General features: G+C 46.6%; 1 protein-coding gene across 2 annotated transcripts in view; it reads left to right on the plus strand.

Moving 5' to 3' along the window:
• Positions 1 to 3,296: 3,296 nt before the first annotated feature.
• Positions 3,297 to 12,796, plus strand: part of KDELR3 (KDEL endoplasmic reticulum protein retention receptor 3) — a 70,078-nt gene continuing 60,578 nt past the window's right edge. Inside the window, exons 1-2 of one of the 2 annotated variants that reach the window (XM_030210671.1) lie at positions 3,297 to 3,432; positions 3,728 to 3,862. In XM_030210671.1, coding sequence (XP_030066531.1) covers positions 3,772 to 3,862 — 91 coding nt within the window. In that variant the 5' untranslated portion in view covers positions 3,297 to 3,432; positions 3,728 to 3,771. Of the gene's footprint in view, positions 3,863 to 12,796 lie in introns of both variants that reach the window. The other variant, XM_030210665.1, reaches the window with a different exon arrangement.

The following is a 12,796-nucleotide window of genomic DNA, read 5'->3' on the forward strand; positions in this document are numbered from 1 at the left end:
CCTTTTTTTCTTTTGGTGTCTTTTTTTCAGGCACCATTGCGTTCGACCTCGCCGGCGCGATTTTTCCGCCCATGTCCTCGAAGCCTACCAGCGGCTTCAAAAGGTGCACGTGGTCCCGCCGGACAATCTCCCTTACTGACATGCACGCTTCGTGTCTCCAGTGCTTAGGTGAGAGTCATCGACCTGACGCCTGTCTTCAGTGTCTCCAATTGAAGAAGCGGACTCAGGCAGTGCTTTGGCTCAGTAGAACGTCTTGTTCGGAGCCCGATCCGGTTCTTCGACGTCAACGGAGCCAGCGGTACCGAGGTCATCGCCGGTATCGATGTCAGCATCGGAGGGTGCATCGTTCTCCGGAGCGCAGGTAATGGCTGTCCAGAGACCCCATGCTGGTAGCAGTGAGCCATCGAGTGGGTCTCCGCCTGCCTCGAGGACTCCTGCTGTGCAGGCCCACCGGGACCGTCCTTCGGACCCAGCCTGAGGAGTCGTTTGGATTCGACGTCCTCCTCGGCACCGTGCAGTACCGGTACCGAGCTTCGAGCGAAGGCTAAGAAGCATCAGCATTGGTCACCGTCCCGACACGGTGCCGAGAGCTCCGGGGCGCCGAAAGACTCGGCACCTGAGAAGCACCGATGCCGGAGGGACCGCTCACCCTCGATTCAGGAGGTGTCGGTGCGCTCTGGTAAGGTTTGTCTCTTTGTGGATGATACCAAAATCTGCAATAGGGTAGACACCCCAGATGGTGTCTACCCTATTGCAGATACGAACACTATAGTTCGTAATGGTCTTCACACAACCATCTGCCGACCGAATCCTTTATGTGGTCCCACCACATGAACAGTATCTTACCCCTACACCACATTGTATTTGTTTACTCCGAAGTCTGGAAACAGCTCTCCGGCACTATGTAAGCCACATTGAGCCTACAAAGAGGTGGGGAAATGTGGGATACAAATGTAACAAATAAAATAAATAAACATGAGGAAGGGTTTGGCGAAGCTAGAGGAATAGTCTGGAATTTGCAGCTTAGATTTAATGCTAAAAAATGCAGGGTCATGCATTTGGGCTGCAAAACCTGAGGGAACAGTACAGTGTAGGGGGTGAAGAACTTTTGTGCTTGAAAGAGGAGCAGGACTTAGGTGTGATCGTATGTGGCCAAACAGGTAGAAAAGGCAATGGCAAAAGCTAGACGGATGCTTGGATGCATAGAGAGACAAATAGCCAGTAGGTGATGATGCCCTGTATAAGACTCTGGTGAGACCTCATTTAGAATATTGTGCACAATTCTGGAGATCGCATCTTCAAAAAGATACAAACAGGATGGAGTTGGTCCAGAGGGCGGCTACTAAAATGGTCAGTAGTCTTCATCATAAAGTGTATGGGAACAGACTTAAAGATCTCAATATGTATACTTTGGAAGAAAGGCGGGAGAGAGGAGATATGAAACATTTAAATACATATGCGGCATAAATGCACAGGAGGCAAGTCTCTTTCAATTGAAAGGAAGCTCTGGAATGAGGGGGCATAGGATGACGGTGAAAGGGGATAAACTCAGAAGTAACCTGAGTAAATACTTCTTCACGGAAAGCGTGGTGAATTTGTGGGACAGCCTCCCAGTTGAAGTGGTGAAGATGAAAACAATGTCTGAATTCAAGAGATCTTGGGACAAGTAAATAGAATCTCTAAAGAAGTGATAGGAGAGTAGATGGCTATGATGGGCAGATTGGATAGGTCATGTGGTCTTTATCTGCCTACATTTTTCTATGTTTCTATGGCAAGATTGCTTCCAGCAGCTTTATTGTTTTCAGTGCACTTCGGGAAGCCCAGGGGCATTAAAGAACCAAAAATGGAGGGGCCCAAGTTCCTCTAGGCCCATTTATGGCTTTGCTTCTGCCTTTGTTTCTCCCAGTTGCCCATTCCCCCTCTCCCTAGTCCCCCATTTCCATTCTGTATGTCCACTCTCTTCTTTGTCCTCATCTACCTTCCTCTGATTCTCATTCCTTCCCCAGCCCCAACTCCTTCCCTGTCATTCAACCTTTCCTGGCATCCAGTCCTTTCTTTTTCCTTCATCTTGTCTTCCTCAGTCCCCTTTCTATACTGTTTCATCTCTGTCACACATCTGTCTCTTTCTTCTTTCTCTTACCCCTTTCACAGTCCCCTGTTTCTTTACTCTGCCTTTCATCTCCTTCTTAGATCTTCCGCATCATCTCTTCAGGCATTCTTCCCCATTATCACCCCCTCTCTACAAATATTCTTCCCCCCTTTGAGACACTTCCCCCTTCTCAATGCTTTCCTCCCTCTAAATGCTCTTTCTCCTCAACATGTTCTTCCCAGACTTTTTCCCCTTATTACCCACCCTTTCTCTGGGTTGCTCTCCCCCATTCTCAACACTGGGCTGAGCATGGACTCACTATTACCTACTCTCCCAATCCTCCCCCCTATGCATTTCCACCCCTCCCTCCACACCACCAGTGCCAGTACCAGTAGAAGCATTTAATTGCCTCATCTCCTACTGCCTTAATCTTGCAGTGTGAGCTGTGAGATCCAATAGCTCATATTTGAAACTGGCCCTGCAGTAGCAGGAGGTGACTTTCAGTTAAATGCTTCTATTGGTACTGGCCTGAAAAGACAGGGGCACAGCAAAGAGGAGGATTGGTAACCATAGGGGCATGCTTAAATCTAGCATGGAGAGTGAGGGGAGGGAGGAAAGACAGAAAGGAACAGAGAGAACTACATCCCATCAAACTGGGCAGGGGGTAGGCTACCACAGCAATTCAGTGATAAAAGAAGAGGCAGTAGCAGCTAAGGAGCACTGTGTGGTAGGGGCAGGGAGCATAGAGAAAAACACTTCTGTGGGTGCTGTTAGCTCTGGCCTGCCCAGGCTCTTCTCTGTGCCAGGCAGCAGCTAACCTCTTGACCTAGTAGTCTGTCAGCACACCTAAAGACATTGCTGATTGGCAACCACTGAATTAGTACAGCTGACAGAGCCCCTGAAAATTTTAGGTCCTTAGCACAGCTATGCCTTAATCTGGCCCTGCTTAAATATCTTAAATGCAGACTTTGGCAATTATTTGCACAATACAGGTATAGCTGGAGTTCATGCAGCCTTTCTGTCCTATCCAGATATGCAAAGCAAACAGATCTGGGTGTGGGATATTTCCAGACTACAGCAGGCAGAGTGACTGATTACTGACCCAGAGAAGAGTTAGCCTACACTGTAGTGCAAGGGGGTGGGTTAAGAAACCTTTCCTCCACCCACTTCTTTTTCTTTCTCTTCATGCCTTCAGAAGCCACGTCACCTCTGATACAGCCTGAACTGGGATACGAACTGGGAACCAGCGATTTACAGCAGCAAGGAAAGCTGGTGCAAACTCTTTAAGCTGAAACAGAGCAGAAATTCATTTAGAAGGAAGTTTTACATTGAACTGCAGCAGGGTGGGTGGTTCCCACAGAGCATAAATTGTATTCAGAAACTAGAAAAGGCATTAGCATCTCACACTGGGACAGACTCCCAGAAAATAAAAAAAAATTAGGAAGGCAGTTATCACAAAACTTGGAGTCTATGTACTGGGACAGAGGAATAAACACTGGGCTGCAGGATAAATTAAATCACAAAAGGAGAAATGTCCATCTGAAAAATCACAACAGAGCCAGCTGAATACTGAGTTCAGAAGAGGAAGATAAAGTGGAGAGCTGATAGAGGCATCTTTTGCTTTGTCTCTTGCTTCAGAGGGATCCTTTGGATACGTAACACAGAACCCCCAGGAGACTACAATGAATGTGTTCCGGGTTCTGGGGGACCTGTCCCACTTGCTAGCCATGCTGATCTTACTAGCCAAAATGTGGAAGTCCAAGTCTTGTGCTGGTGAGTTACTTCTTCCTGAAGCACTAAAATATTTGTGGCACAGTAGAGGTGGTGGGGACAAGCTGTAGCATCGTGTAATGTAGCTGATCTCTGTGCACAGTGTAGCATGCCCTTCTTTTTAAAGCTATGGAAAGTCAGAAGTGAGATGGGAGAGGAAGGGGTTAAATTCAGAAAGCAGAAAAGAAAAGAGCCATTCTATGACACTTCTGTTCTCTGAACTGTTCTCTTGTCCAGTCTAGACCAATGTTTCTTAAGCTGCTCCTTGAAATGCCCCTATCAAGTCTGCTTTTCAGGGTATCTTCACTAAAAATAGGCATAAAATATATTAGCACTGCCTCCACTGCATGCAAATCTCTCTCTTGTTTACCCATTGTGGATATCCTGAAAACCTGAGGGTGCAGAGGGTATTCCAGCACCAGCTTGAAAAACATAAATCTCAGTGATGCTAAGTTAGCCAGTTCTAGGCTACAGACTTTTTGGCCGGTCCTGCTTTTAAACTTACATTCCAAAATAGTTTGGGATTTGTAGTGCTTGATCCTGCCCATTGAAATCAGTACTGCAGAATGGGATGGTCAGAAATCCAGGACTGACCCTACATCTCCAGCTTGGAGCTGGGTAACATGGCATCTCTGTGATCTAGACCACAACTGTTCTTTCCATCCTTTCTCACACAGTCTCAATCTCTTTTTCATCTTTCTTCTCATCACACTTTGTTGCTTTCACTTCCCCAATCTTTGACTTGTTTCCTTTCTCACATCATTTATTTTTCTTGTTCCATTCTGTTCCTCTCTAGCTTGCTCCCCTAGCTATTTCTTCTGTTTGGTTCACCTTCCTATCCCAAATTCCTCTGGTCCTCTTTCATGTTACCCCATTCCTCTGCTTCCCTCCTTCCTCTTGGTTTAGTCACACTGGTCTCTCTCCAGTATCATCCTGGGGAGGATGAGGAGGAGCAATGTGACGTGGCACAGGGAAAAACTTTTCTCACCCAAATAAAGTCAGAACTGAACAGGGTATAGGTTTGTGTAAGAGAACACCAAGTTTAAAGGGAAAATAAGTGCAGAGATCAGCACCGAGGCACGGTTCAGACAAATTAGGCAGTGGCCTAGGGTGGCAGTTTCAAAGCCAGCAGCTAAGTCAAAGCAAAGCAATAGATTCTGACAGCCACACAAAATAAAAAGAACAGTCAGGATGTACTCTATCTGCAAGAAGAGGGAGCAATAACCCATTTACTCTTAGGGATATGGTTTTAGGAAATTGCTCTCATTATGTGTGTCTATATCTCTCTGTCTACATCTATCTATCTATCTATCTATCTATCTATACACACTACAGTGGACAGAAAATAAAAAGAGAACCTGTACATTTTACCTCCTAGCGTGAGTTACTGTTCACTTGTTTCAGTCAACTTGTCAGTAAACATGTATTGAAGACGACAAGAATAATACACACCTTTTGCTTGTAAAATATAAGCCTCGAAAATTGGAACAAAACACAACAGTTATCTAGCATACACCCCCCCCCCCTCCACCTCTTTACAATGCTGCATTAGCAGCTGCCTGTGCAGTAATGCTGACACATCCCTTTCAAGTGAATGGGCTATGTTAGCATTGCCGCACGGCAACCGCTAGTGTGGTTTTGTAAAAGTGAGGGAAAGTTAGATACCAAAATCTAGGGCTCCCTTTTCTCCAATCACTGTGTATAAATAGATCTGGATGTGTGTGTGTATGTATTTATATATCAAAGTTTAATATTTAAAAGTAGATTGTCCAATTATGCATTTTTAGAAGATTACTAGTAAAAAAGGCCCGTTTCTGACACAAATGAAACGGGCGCTAGCAAGGTTTTCCTCAGCTCCCCCTGCAGCCACCCATGTCCAGCGACCCTCCTCGCCCACTGCAGCCACCCATGTCCAGCGACCCCCCTGCCCCCCCCTGCAGCCACCCATGTCCTGCGACCCTCCTCTCTCCCCTGCCCCCCCTCCAGCCACCCTCCTCTGGACATGTTTTTCCCCCCCCCCCGGGTTCTGAAGTTGACATCATAATGGCTACGGTGATGTCAGCCTGATCTACGGAGTCTAGCAGACCAACTCGGAATGAGCCACGGTCCCAGGCAGCAAGTCAGAAAGTTGGAGGTGAGAATTATTATATAGGATTCTGGAAGGGGTGGTGTTGAGGTGATTGTGAGGTGTTAAGTTTGATTATCAAAACCTCAGTAGGGGAGAGCTTAGGGATTGAAGGTTAATTGGAAGTCACCCAATATTCTCACACTAGCCCTGGCAGAGACCCCTTCTGGAGTTTCTTGAAGGAACTGATTTGTGCATTTTACCTGGAGAACATGTTGTATGTGTGTGTGAGAGACAGAGATTCACAGGAATGCAGTGGCGTAGCCACAGGTGGGCCTGGGTAGGCCGGGGCCCACCCACATAGGTCTCAGGCCCACCCAACAGTAGTATACGTTTAGCGGTAGCTGGTGGGGATTCCAATCTCTGCCAGCTGAAGACTTCCCCCTGATGGTAACGAAAATGCTGCTGTCCATGATACTGGCACCTACGCATGCTCAGTTTTCAGCACATGTCTGCTGCAGACTGCCAAGGTGGAGAGAAGCATTTTTCCACCAGCTGAGATATTTTTTTGGTGGGGTGGAGAACACTTGGTGCCCACCCACTTCTTGCCTAGGCCCACTCAAAATCTGCTGTCTGGCTACGCCCCTGCAGGAATGTATTTCTAGTGAGACTTCCACATGTTTCAAGTGTGGAACTGTCTGTGATTCTTATGGAGGATACATGTGTCCATGTATGGAAGTATTCTGTGTGATTTTGTCTGGCAGGCTGGCTGTGTAGGAATCGTGTCTTTATAAAATTCTAGCATAGTTTCATGTTTCTTTTTATTTGATAGCAGTTTAAAAGGCAACAAATGAAGAGACACAATTGGGAAATGAACTACAATATATATAGTACAGTCAAAGAAGAGAGAGGGAAAAAGTGTAGGTTGGGGGAAGGAAAAGAAAGCCCAGAAGGGTTATTTCAGTACTGGAATAGAGAAACATAAACATAAATATGCACCATCATATGAAAGTGAGTTTAAAAAGAGGCCAGATATGCATGAAAATGATTTTATAAAATTACCTCAATCGTGCTGTGCTGATAGAGGGATATGTAGCCTGACACTATCCACAAAGCCTTTAATAATATACAGATAGTGGACTTATACATTTGAAAATTGACCTTATAAGAAATACATTCCAATTAAAGTGGTGAAAAATAAATATTAAGGGGGTAAAATCAAAGCCTAAATTAAATCCCAAAGCAAAAATTCATATCACAAATTTTAAAGAACTGGCACCTGAAAGTTCTTGCACTCTATTGTTTAGCCCTCTGTAGTTACTCGTTACATCTCATAACTCACTTGCCTCTTCAATGGTCAACAACACTTTAATGATTTCCAACATTTTCATTTATAATATAAAGAAAGTAAATTTAGCATTTAGTTTTCTAGCAGGACCAATATGCCAACATAGGCCATGTTTCGCGACCAAATTCGCTGCATCAGAGCAAGGTCATGCTATTACAAATTCTGCCACTCTTAAAATATGCCTCATTCAAGAAATAAGTGCAAGAAAACCAAAAGGAGTCACATTCTAAAAATGTAGCCTGCTCTAAAAGGAAAGAAACAATTTCCTAGCAAACGCCTCAGGTACAAAGTGGTTGTGAGGGAGTGAATGGTATAGGGAAGAGTAGTTCCTCACTGGTGATACAGTTCAGCAACCTTGGAGTAGGTGGCGCTAGTCGGCTAAGGCTGAGCCTGTCAGAGGGGTGGGCACAGGCCAGGAGGGCATTAAATTCCCTGAGCCAGAACAGTTCAGACTGAGGTCCCGATACAGAGGCTTCCACCAGGGAGGTCTCTGTATCGGGACCTCAGTCGGAACTGTTCTGACTCAGGGAAGGAAAGGTGTATATGTGCAGTGGCGTACCAAGGGGGGGGGGGGCGGTCCGCCCCGGGTGCACGCCGCTGTGGGGTGCCGCGGCGCACGCCTTTCGGCTCCGAGTTCGCTATCTTCGCTCGTTCACTGCAGCTCCCTCTGCCCCGGAACAGGTTACTTCCTGTTCCAGGGCAGAGGGAGCTGCAGCGAACGAGCGAAGTTAGCGAACTCGGAGCCAACAGGCGCGCGCCGTGGCACCCCCCCCCCAGCGGCGTGCACCCGGGGGGGGGGTGTCATTTCGCCGGGGGGGGGGCGCATCAGCGATCCGCCCCGGGTGCCATCCAGGCTAGGAACGCCACTGTATATGTGTACATACTATGGGGTTAAAGCCAGTAGTTTACAAGCCTGCACAGTTGACTCTTAGTAAAAGAGCCTATACTTGTTGTTCTTTGTACCTGTGGAATAACAGGCTGCAGAAATGGTTTAATAAAAGAGTTTTGTTTTACTTGGCTGTACATTTATGAGGGCTTCCTGCCCAACTCAGTTAACACATTATCACAGTGATTTACCTGTATAAATCATCAGTGTGAGTTGCCCACACTATGCAGGTGTTTCTATTGGAAAAGTATTTACAAAAAAAGGAGCCGCAAGTCCATCGTACAGCCCGACTGAAAATAGGATCTTCAGTTTCTGCTGAAACTGAATCTGCAACCAAAATTAGCCACTCAGTTGTAGCAGAAATTGAAGCCAAAAATGAAATTGGCCCGTCCGCTGCCCACTAGCCCCCACTCCCTCCCCCCACCCAACCAAAAAGGTGGCTCTTGAACCCTCCCAATCTTGTCACTCCTGCTCGTGCCAGTTCCAGTCTCAAAATGACTCCCAGGATCTCCATCCGTGAGTCTTGCAAAACAGCCACTGGTAGTCCCGGAAGCTATTTTGACGTGGAGCCAGCTGTAGTCAGGAGCAAGTGGGGAATGGGATGCTCCTGCACCCACTACCCACCAAGGACAAAGTAAACCCAAGAGGGGGCTTCCACCGGGGGGGGGGGGGAGAGGCTTGGGAGCGGGGTTTTTGGTCAGGAGGAGGAGGTAGAGTTGGGAGGGTGTCGGGGACTGCATACATAGTTTTGGTTCCAGGCAAAAATGCACAAGGTTTTTAATTTTTTCCTGTTAAAGCTTTGCATCAAATGGACCCAGTGTATATTGCTGATAAGATGCAGTACTATCAGCCTGTTCCCTCGTTTCAATCCGAAGAGGAAGACTGACACACCTTCCATTGACAAAGGAGTGATATTAAGCAAGAGTTTGGGCTTGCTCTCTTTTCCAGAGCTGAGCGCGAGGTCTGCAGGCCCCATGTTGAATTTTGGAATAAATTGATTTGGGTCAGCCTAAGTGGATATTCATTTACATCTCTGTTTCCCTTAAGGGGATCTTTTACTAAGCTACGGTAGTGTTTTTAGCTCACAGTAGAAATCAGCTGGCAGTAAACACCGAGATGCCCATAGGATAAAAATGGGCTTCTTGGCATTTATCACCAGCTGATTTCTAAGACTCCCTATGTTAATAGTGGATTGGGGAGACAATATTTGCCAGTTTGCAGAGGTATTTATTTTTTTCTTGTTGCCAATTTCATTTTTATTGGCAAGTGTACGTTTGTCTACTTGTTTAATTGTGATTGGTTTTATTTATTTATGTATTGGGTTTGATATATTACCTATGGCCCAAAGCAAAAATTCATATCACAAATTTTAAAGAACTGGCACCTGAAAGTTCTTGCACTCTATTGTTTAGCCCTCTGTAGTTACTCGTTACATCTCATAACTCACTTGCCTCTTCAATGGTCAACAACACTTTAATGATTTCCAACATTTTCATTTATAATATAAAGAAAGTAGGGGGGTGATGTGATGCCTGCTACCTAGAAGGCAGCAAAGAAGAGAGGCTCCGCAATCCTCCCATCTATATCAGCTAATAGTACCAGACTAACAGGCTGAGATTTGGGGGAGAGTCGTGGCTAAGGAAGAGGACTCACCTTGGCAGTCGATTGAGGGAGTCCCTTGCGAGGTATGCCCACCAAAACCCCCAAAAAGTCGTCTAAAGCAACGAGTAACCGCATGGACAAAATGGCGGGGGAATCACCTAAGCAGACAACACTGGCGATTCCAACAACAGACTGGGCGCAGGAGATCTCCCGGTCTGTATCGGCAGCACTGGAGGACAAATTAAACAAATTGCAGTCCGCTGTAGACGAAATAAATGAGAAGTTTGACTCACATACGACCCGCATCACGGAGGTGGAACACCGGATCTCCGCTAGAGAAGAGGAGGCGCAGGCCGTTGCAGCGCAAGTCGCCACTCTTCAAAAGAATATCACGGAGTTGCAAGAGAAGGTAGAAGAGCATGAAAATCGGGCGCGACGAAATAATTTGCGGGTGATCGGGCTGCCTGAAACCGTGTCCGACAAAGGCCTGTATGACTTCTTTGTAAAATGGCTACCAAATCACTTAGGCCTGGCGGAACAGGAGGGCTACTTCTGCTGTGACAGAGCACACCGTATTGGAGCACGAGGCGAGGGGAACACAAGACCCCGGACGGCAATAGCCCATTTCATAAACTGGCAGGCGAAGGAGAGGATTTTAAAAGCGGCAAGAATGAAGGAAGCGCTCCTCTACGAGGGACACCGCTTGATGCTATTTAATGATTACTCCATGCGCGTGGCCCTAATGAGGAAGGCAATGGCGCCTATATGTACTGCTCTTTACAAAAAGGGGGTCAGATTCGCGCTGCTTTATCCGGCCAAGCTGAGGGTCTGGGTGGATGGGAAGACTCAGCTGATAAACGATGTGGCTGGAGCGAAGGTTTTTTTGGAGAAATGTAACCAGGAGAAGGCTGCAGACCACCCGGAACCGGAATAGCAGAGAGCTGTGGACAGGGACGGTGAGGCCTGATGCAGAGAGTGTTATCGCCATGCTGACAAGGGGACTGCGGACATTTTGCCTGGCTTCAAGAGGTTAAGAAGTGAACAATGTCTACTGATATAGCAGGAAGCCAGAGCACAACCTATACTCAAGATCCCGGGAAGAAACGGAGTGGGGACCAGCGCAGTACCTGAGAGAAAATGTTTATCTGATCATCTCTGTGAATATGTTTCTGTTTTTTCCCTTTTGGGGTTTGTTGGGTAGTTATGAGATAGTCACAGGTTAAAAAAGGGGGAAGCAAAAAAAAAAAAAAAAAAAAAAGTATGGTTTGGTACTGTTTTGAATTAAACCAGGTAGGGTGGGGGGAGGGGTTGGATGTCCTTTCTTTAAGCTGTTGTGGGTAGGTGAAGGATGTGGGGAAGTACATTGGGAGGGAGAGGGGACAGACAGGAGATGGGGGGTAGGGGGAGCGGGGGAGGGATGAGGGTGGGGAGAGGAATGAGTGTGTGTGTGATTGGTGTGTGGAAGTGAGTGGAAGAGGGGGGGGGCAGGGGGGGAGTAAAGGGAACACAAAATGGAATTAAGATTCAGGCTCTGATACAAGGAGGAGGGGGACGGAGAGGAGTGTGGGAGAGAAATGGAAGGTCTTTGATGGGGCAGCGAGAGGGAATTCACTGGCTTAGCTGGGAGGCCAGTGAATGGAATACTAACATAATGATAACAAGGAATCCCAACTATGGTGCCAATGGTTAATCTGAAAGTGGTCACTCTTAATGTAGACGGGCTTCATTCCCCGGTTAAGAGAACGAAAGTGCTCTCCTGGCTGAAAAGGGAGAGATCCGATATAGCTTTCCTCCAGGAGACACACTTGAACATAACAGAACACCAAAAACTCCGGAGGAGTTGGGTAGGAGAGGTAGAATATGCTTCATACAACTCTAGGCAAAGGGGGGTGGCTATTTTGATACATAAGCAGCTGCCCTTTAAAACACAGAAAGTGATCACGGATAAGGAGGGTCGATATGTGCTGGTACTGGGAGATCTCTGGGGACAGAGTATCTTACTGTGTAACATTTATGGACCCAACATTTACTCCCATAGATTCTTCTCAGAGTTAGTGGCTAAAGTGGTGCCCTTCCCGGACTGTCACATAGTGATGGGGGGAGACTTTAACTGTGTAGCGGACCAGACGGTGGATTGTAAACCCAGGAAGCTAAGGGGGGGGAATTGGGGGAGCAGAGGGGTTAATTTTTTATCATCCCAGCTAGGGCTGGTGGATATATGGAGACTTCTGCACCCACACGATAGCGAATTTACCTTCTACTCCCACCCGCATAACACTTACTCCCGGATTGATTATCTGCTTACTACACCATCTCTGCTTTCTAGGTCCTCTGGGGTTCACATAGTGGATTGCGCCCTTAGTGATCACTCAGCAGTTACTATGACAATATCTTTTGCAGGGGGAAGGGAAGAGAGGGTGTGGAAGTTTCATCCTTCACTGTATCATGACAAAGAATTCAGGGAATACATACGAACTAAGTGGATAGATTATCAAACATATAATCAAACATCGGATGTAGATGTCGGCATGTATTGGGAAGCATCGAAGGCGGTGATGAGGGGTCACATAATAGCTTATACCGCGGGGAAAAAGAAGGAAAGAGAGGCAGACCTGCTGAGACTGTCTAGTGAATACCATCAATTGAGAAGAACACATATAGGTACTATGAATGCAAGAGATCGCTCACGCTTATTAGAGGTTAGACACCACATAGACGACATCTTGAATCAGAGGGCGCAACGGGATATATACTTCCAACGTTTTAAACTATTCAAATGGGGGAATAAAGCGGGGAAACTACTGGCAACACTGGTCAGGCCATATCGTAAAAGGCAAACCATTACAGCTATCAGGGATGCGGCAGGGATAGAACACACCACAGATAAACATATTACACAACAATTCGTCACCTATTACAGCTCCTTATACGGGGCAAGAGGGTTTAACTCCGAAGCATGCGAGGGGTTCTTTCAAGATATTTGCATACCTACACTTACGCATGACCAATTACAAACCCTTAATGGTCCTATAGTGG

The sequence above is a fragment of the Microcaecilia unicolor genome, chromosome 1, assembly GCF_901765095.1.
Source record: "Microcaecilia unicolor chromosome 1, aMicUni1.1, whole genome shotgun sequence".
In the NCBI taxonomy this organism is placed as follows: Eukaryota; Metazoa; Chordata; class Amphibia; order Gymnophiona; family Siphonopidae; genus Microcaecilia; species Microcaecilia unicolor.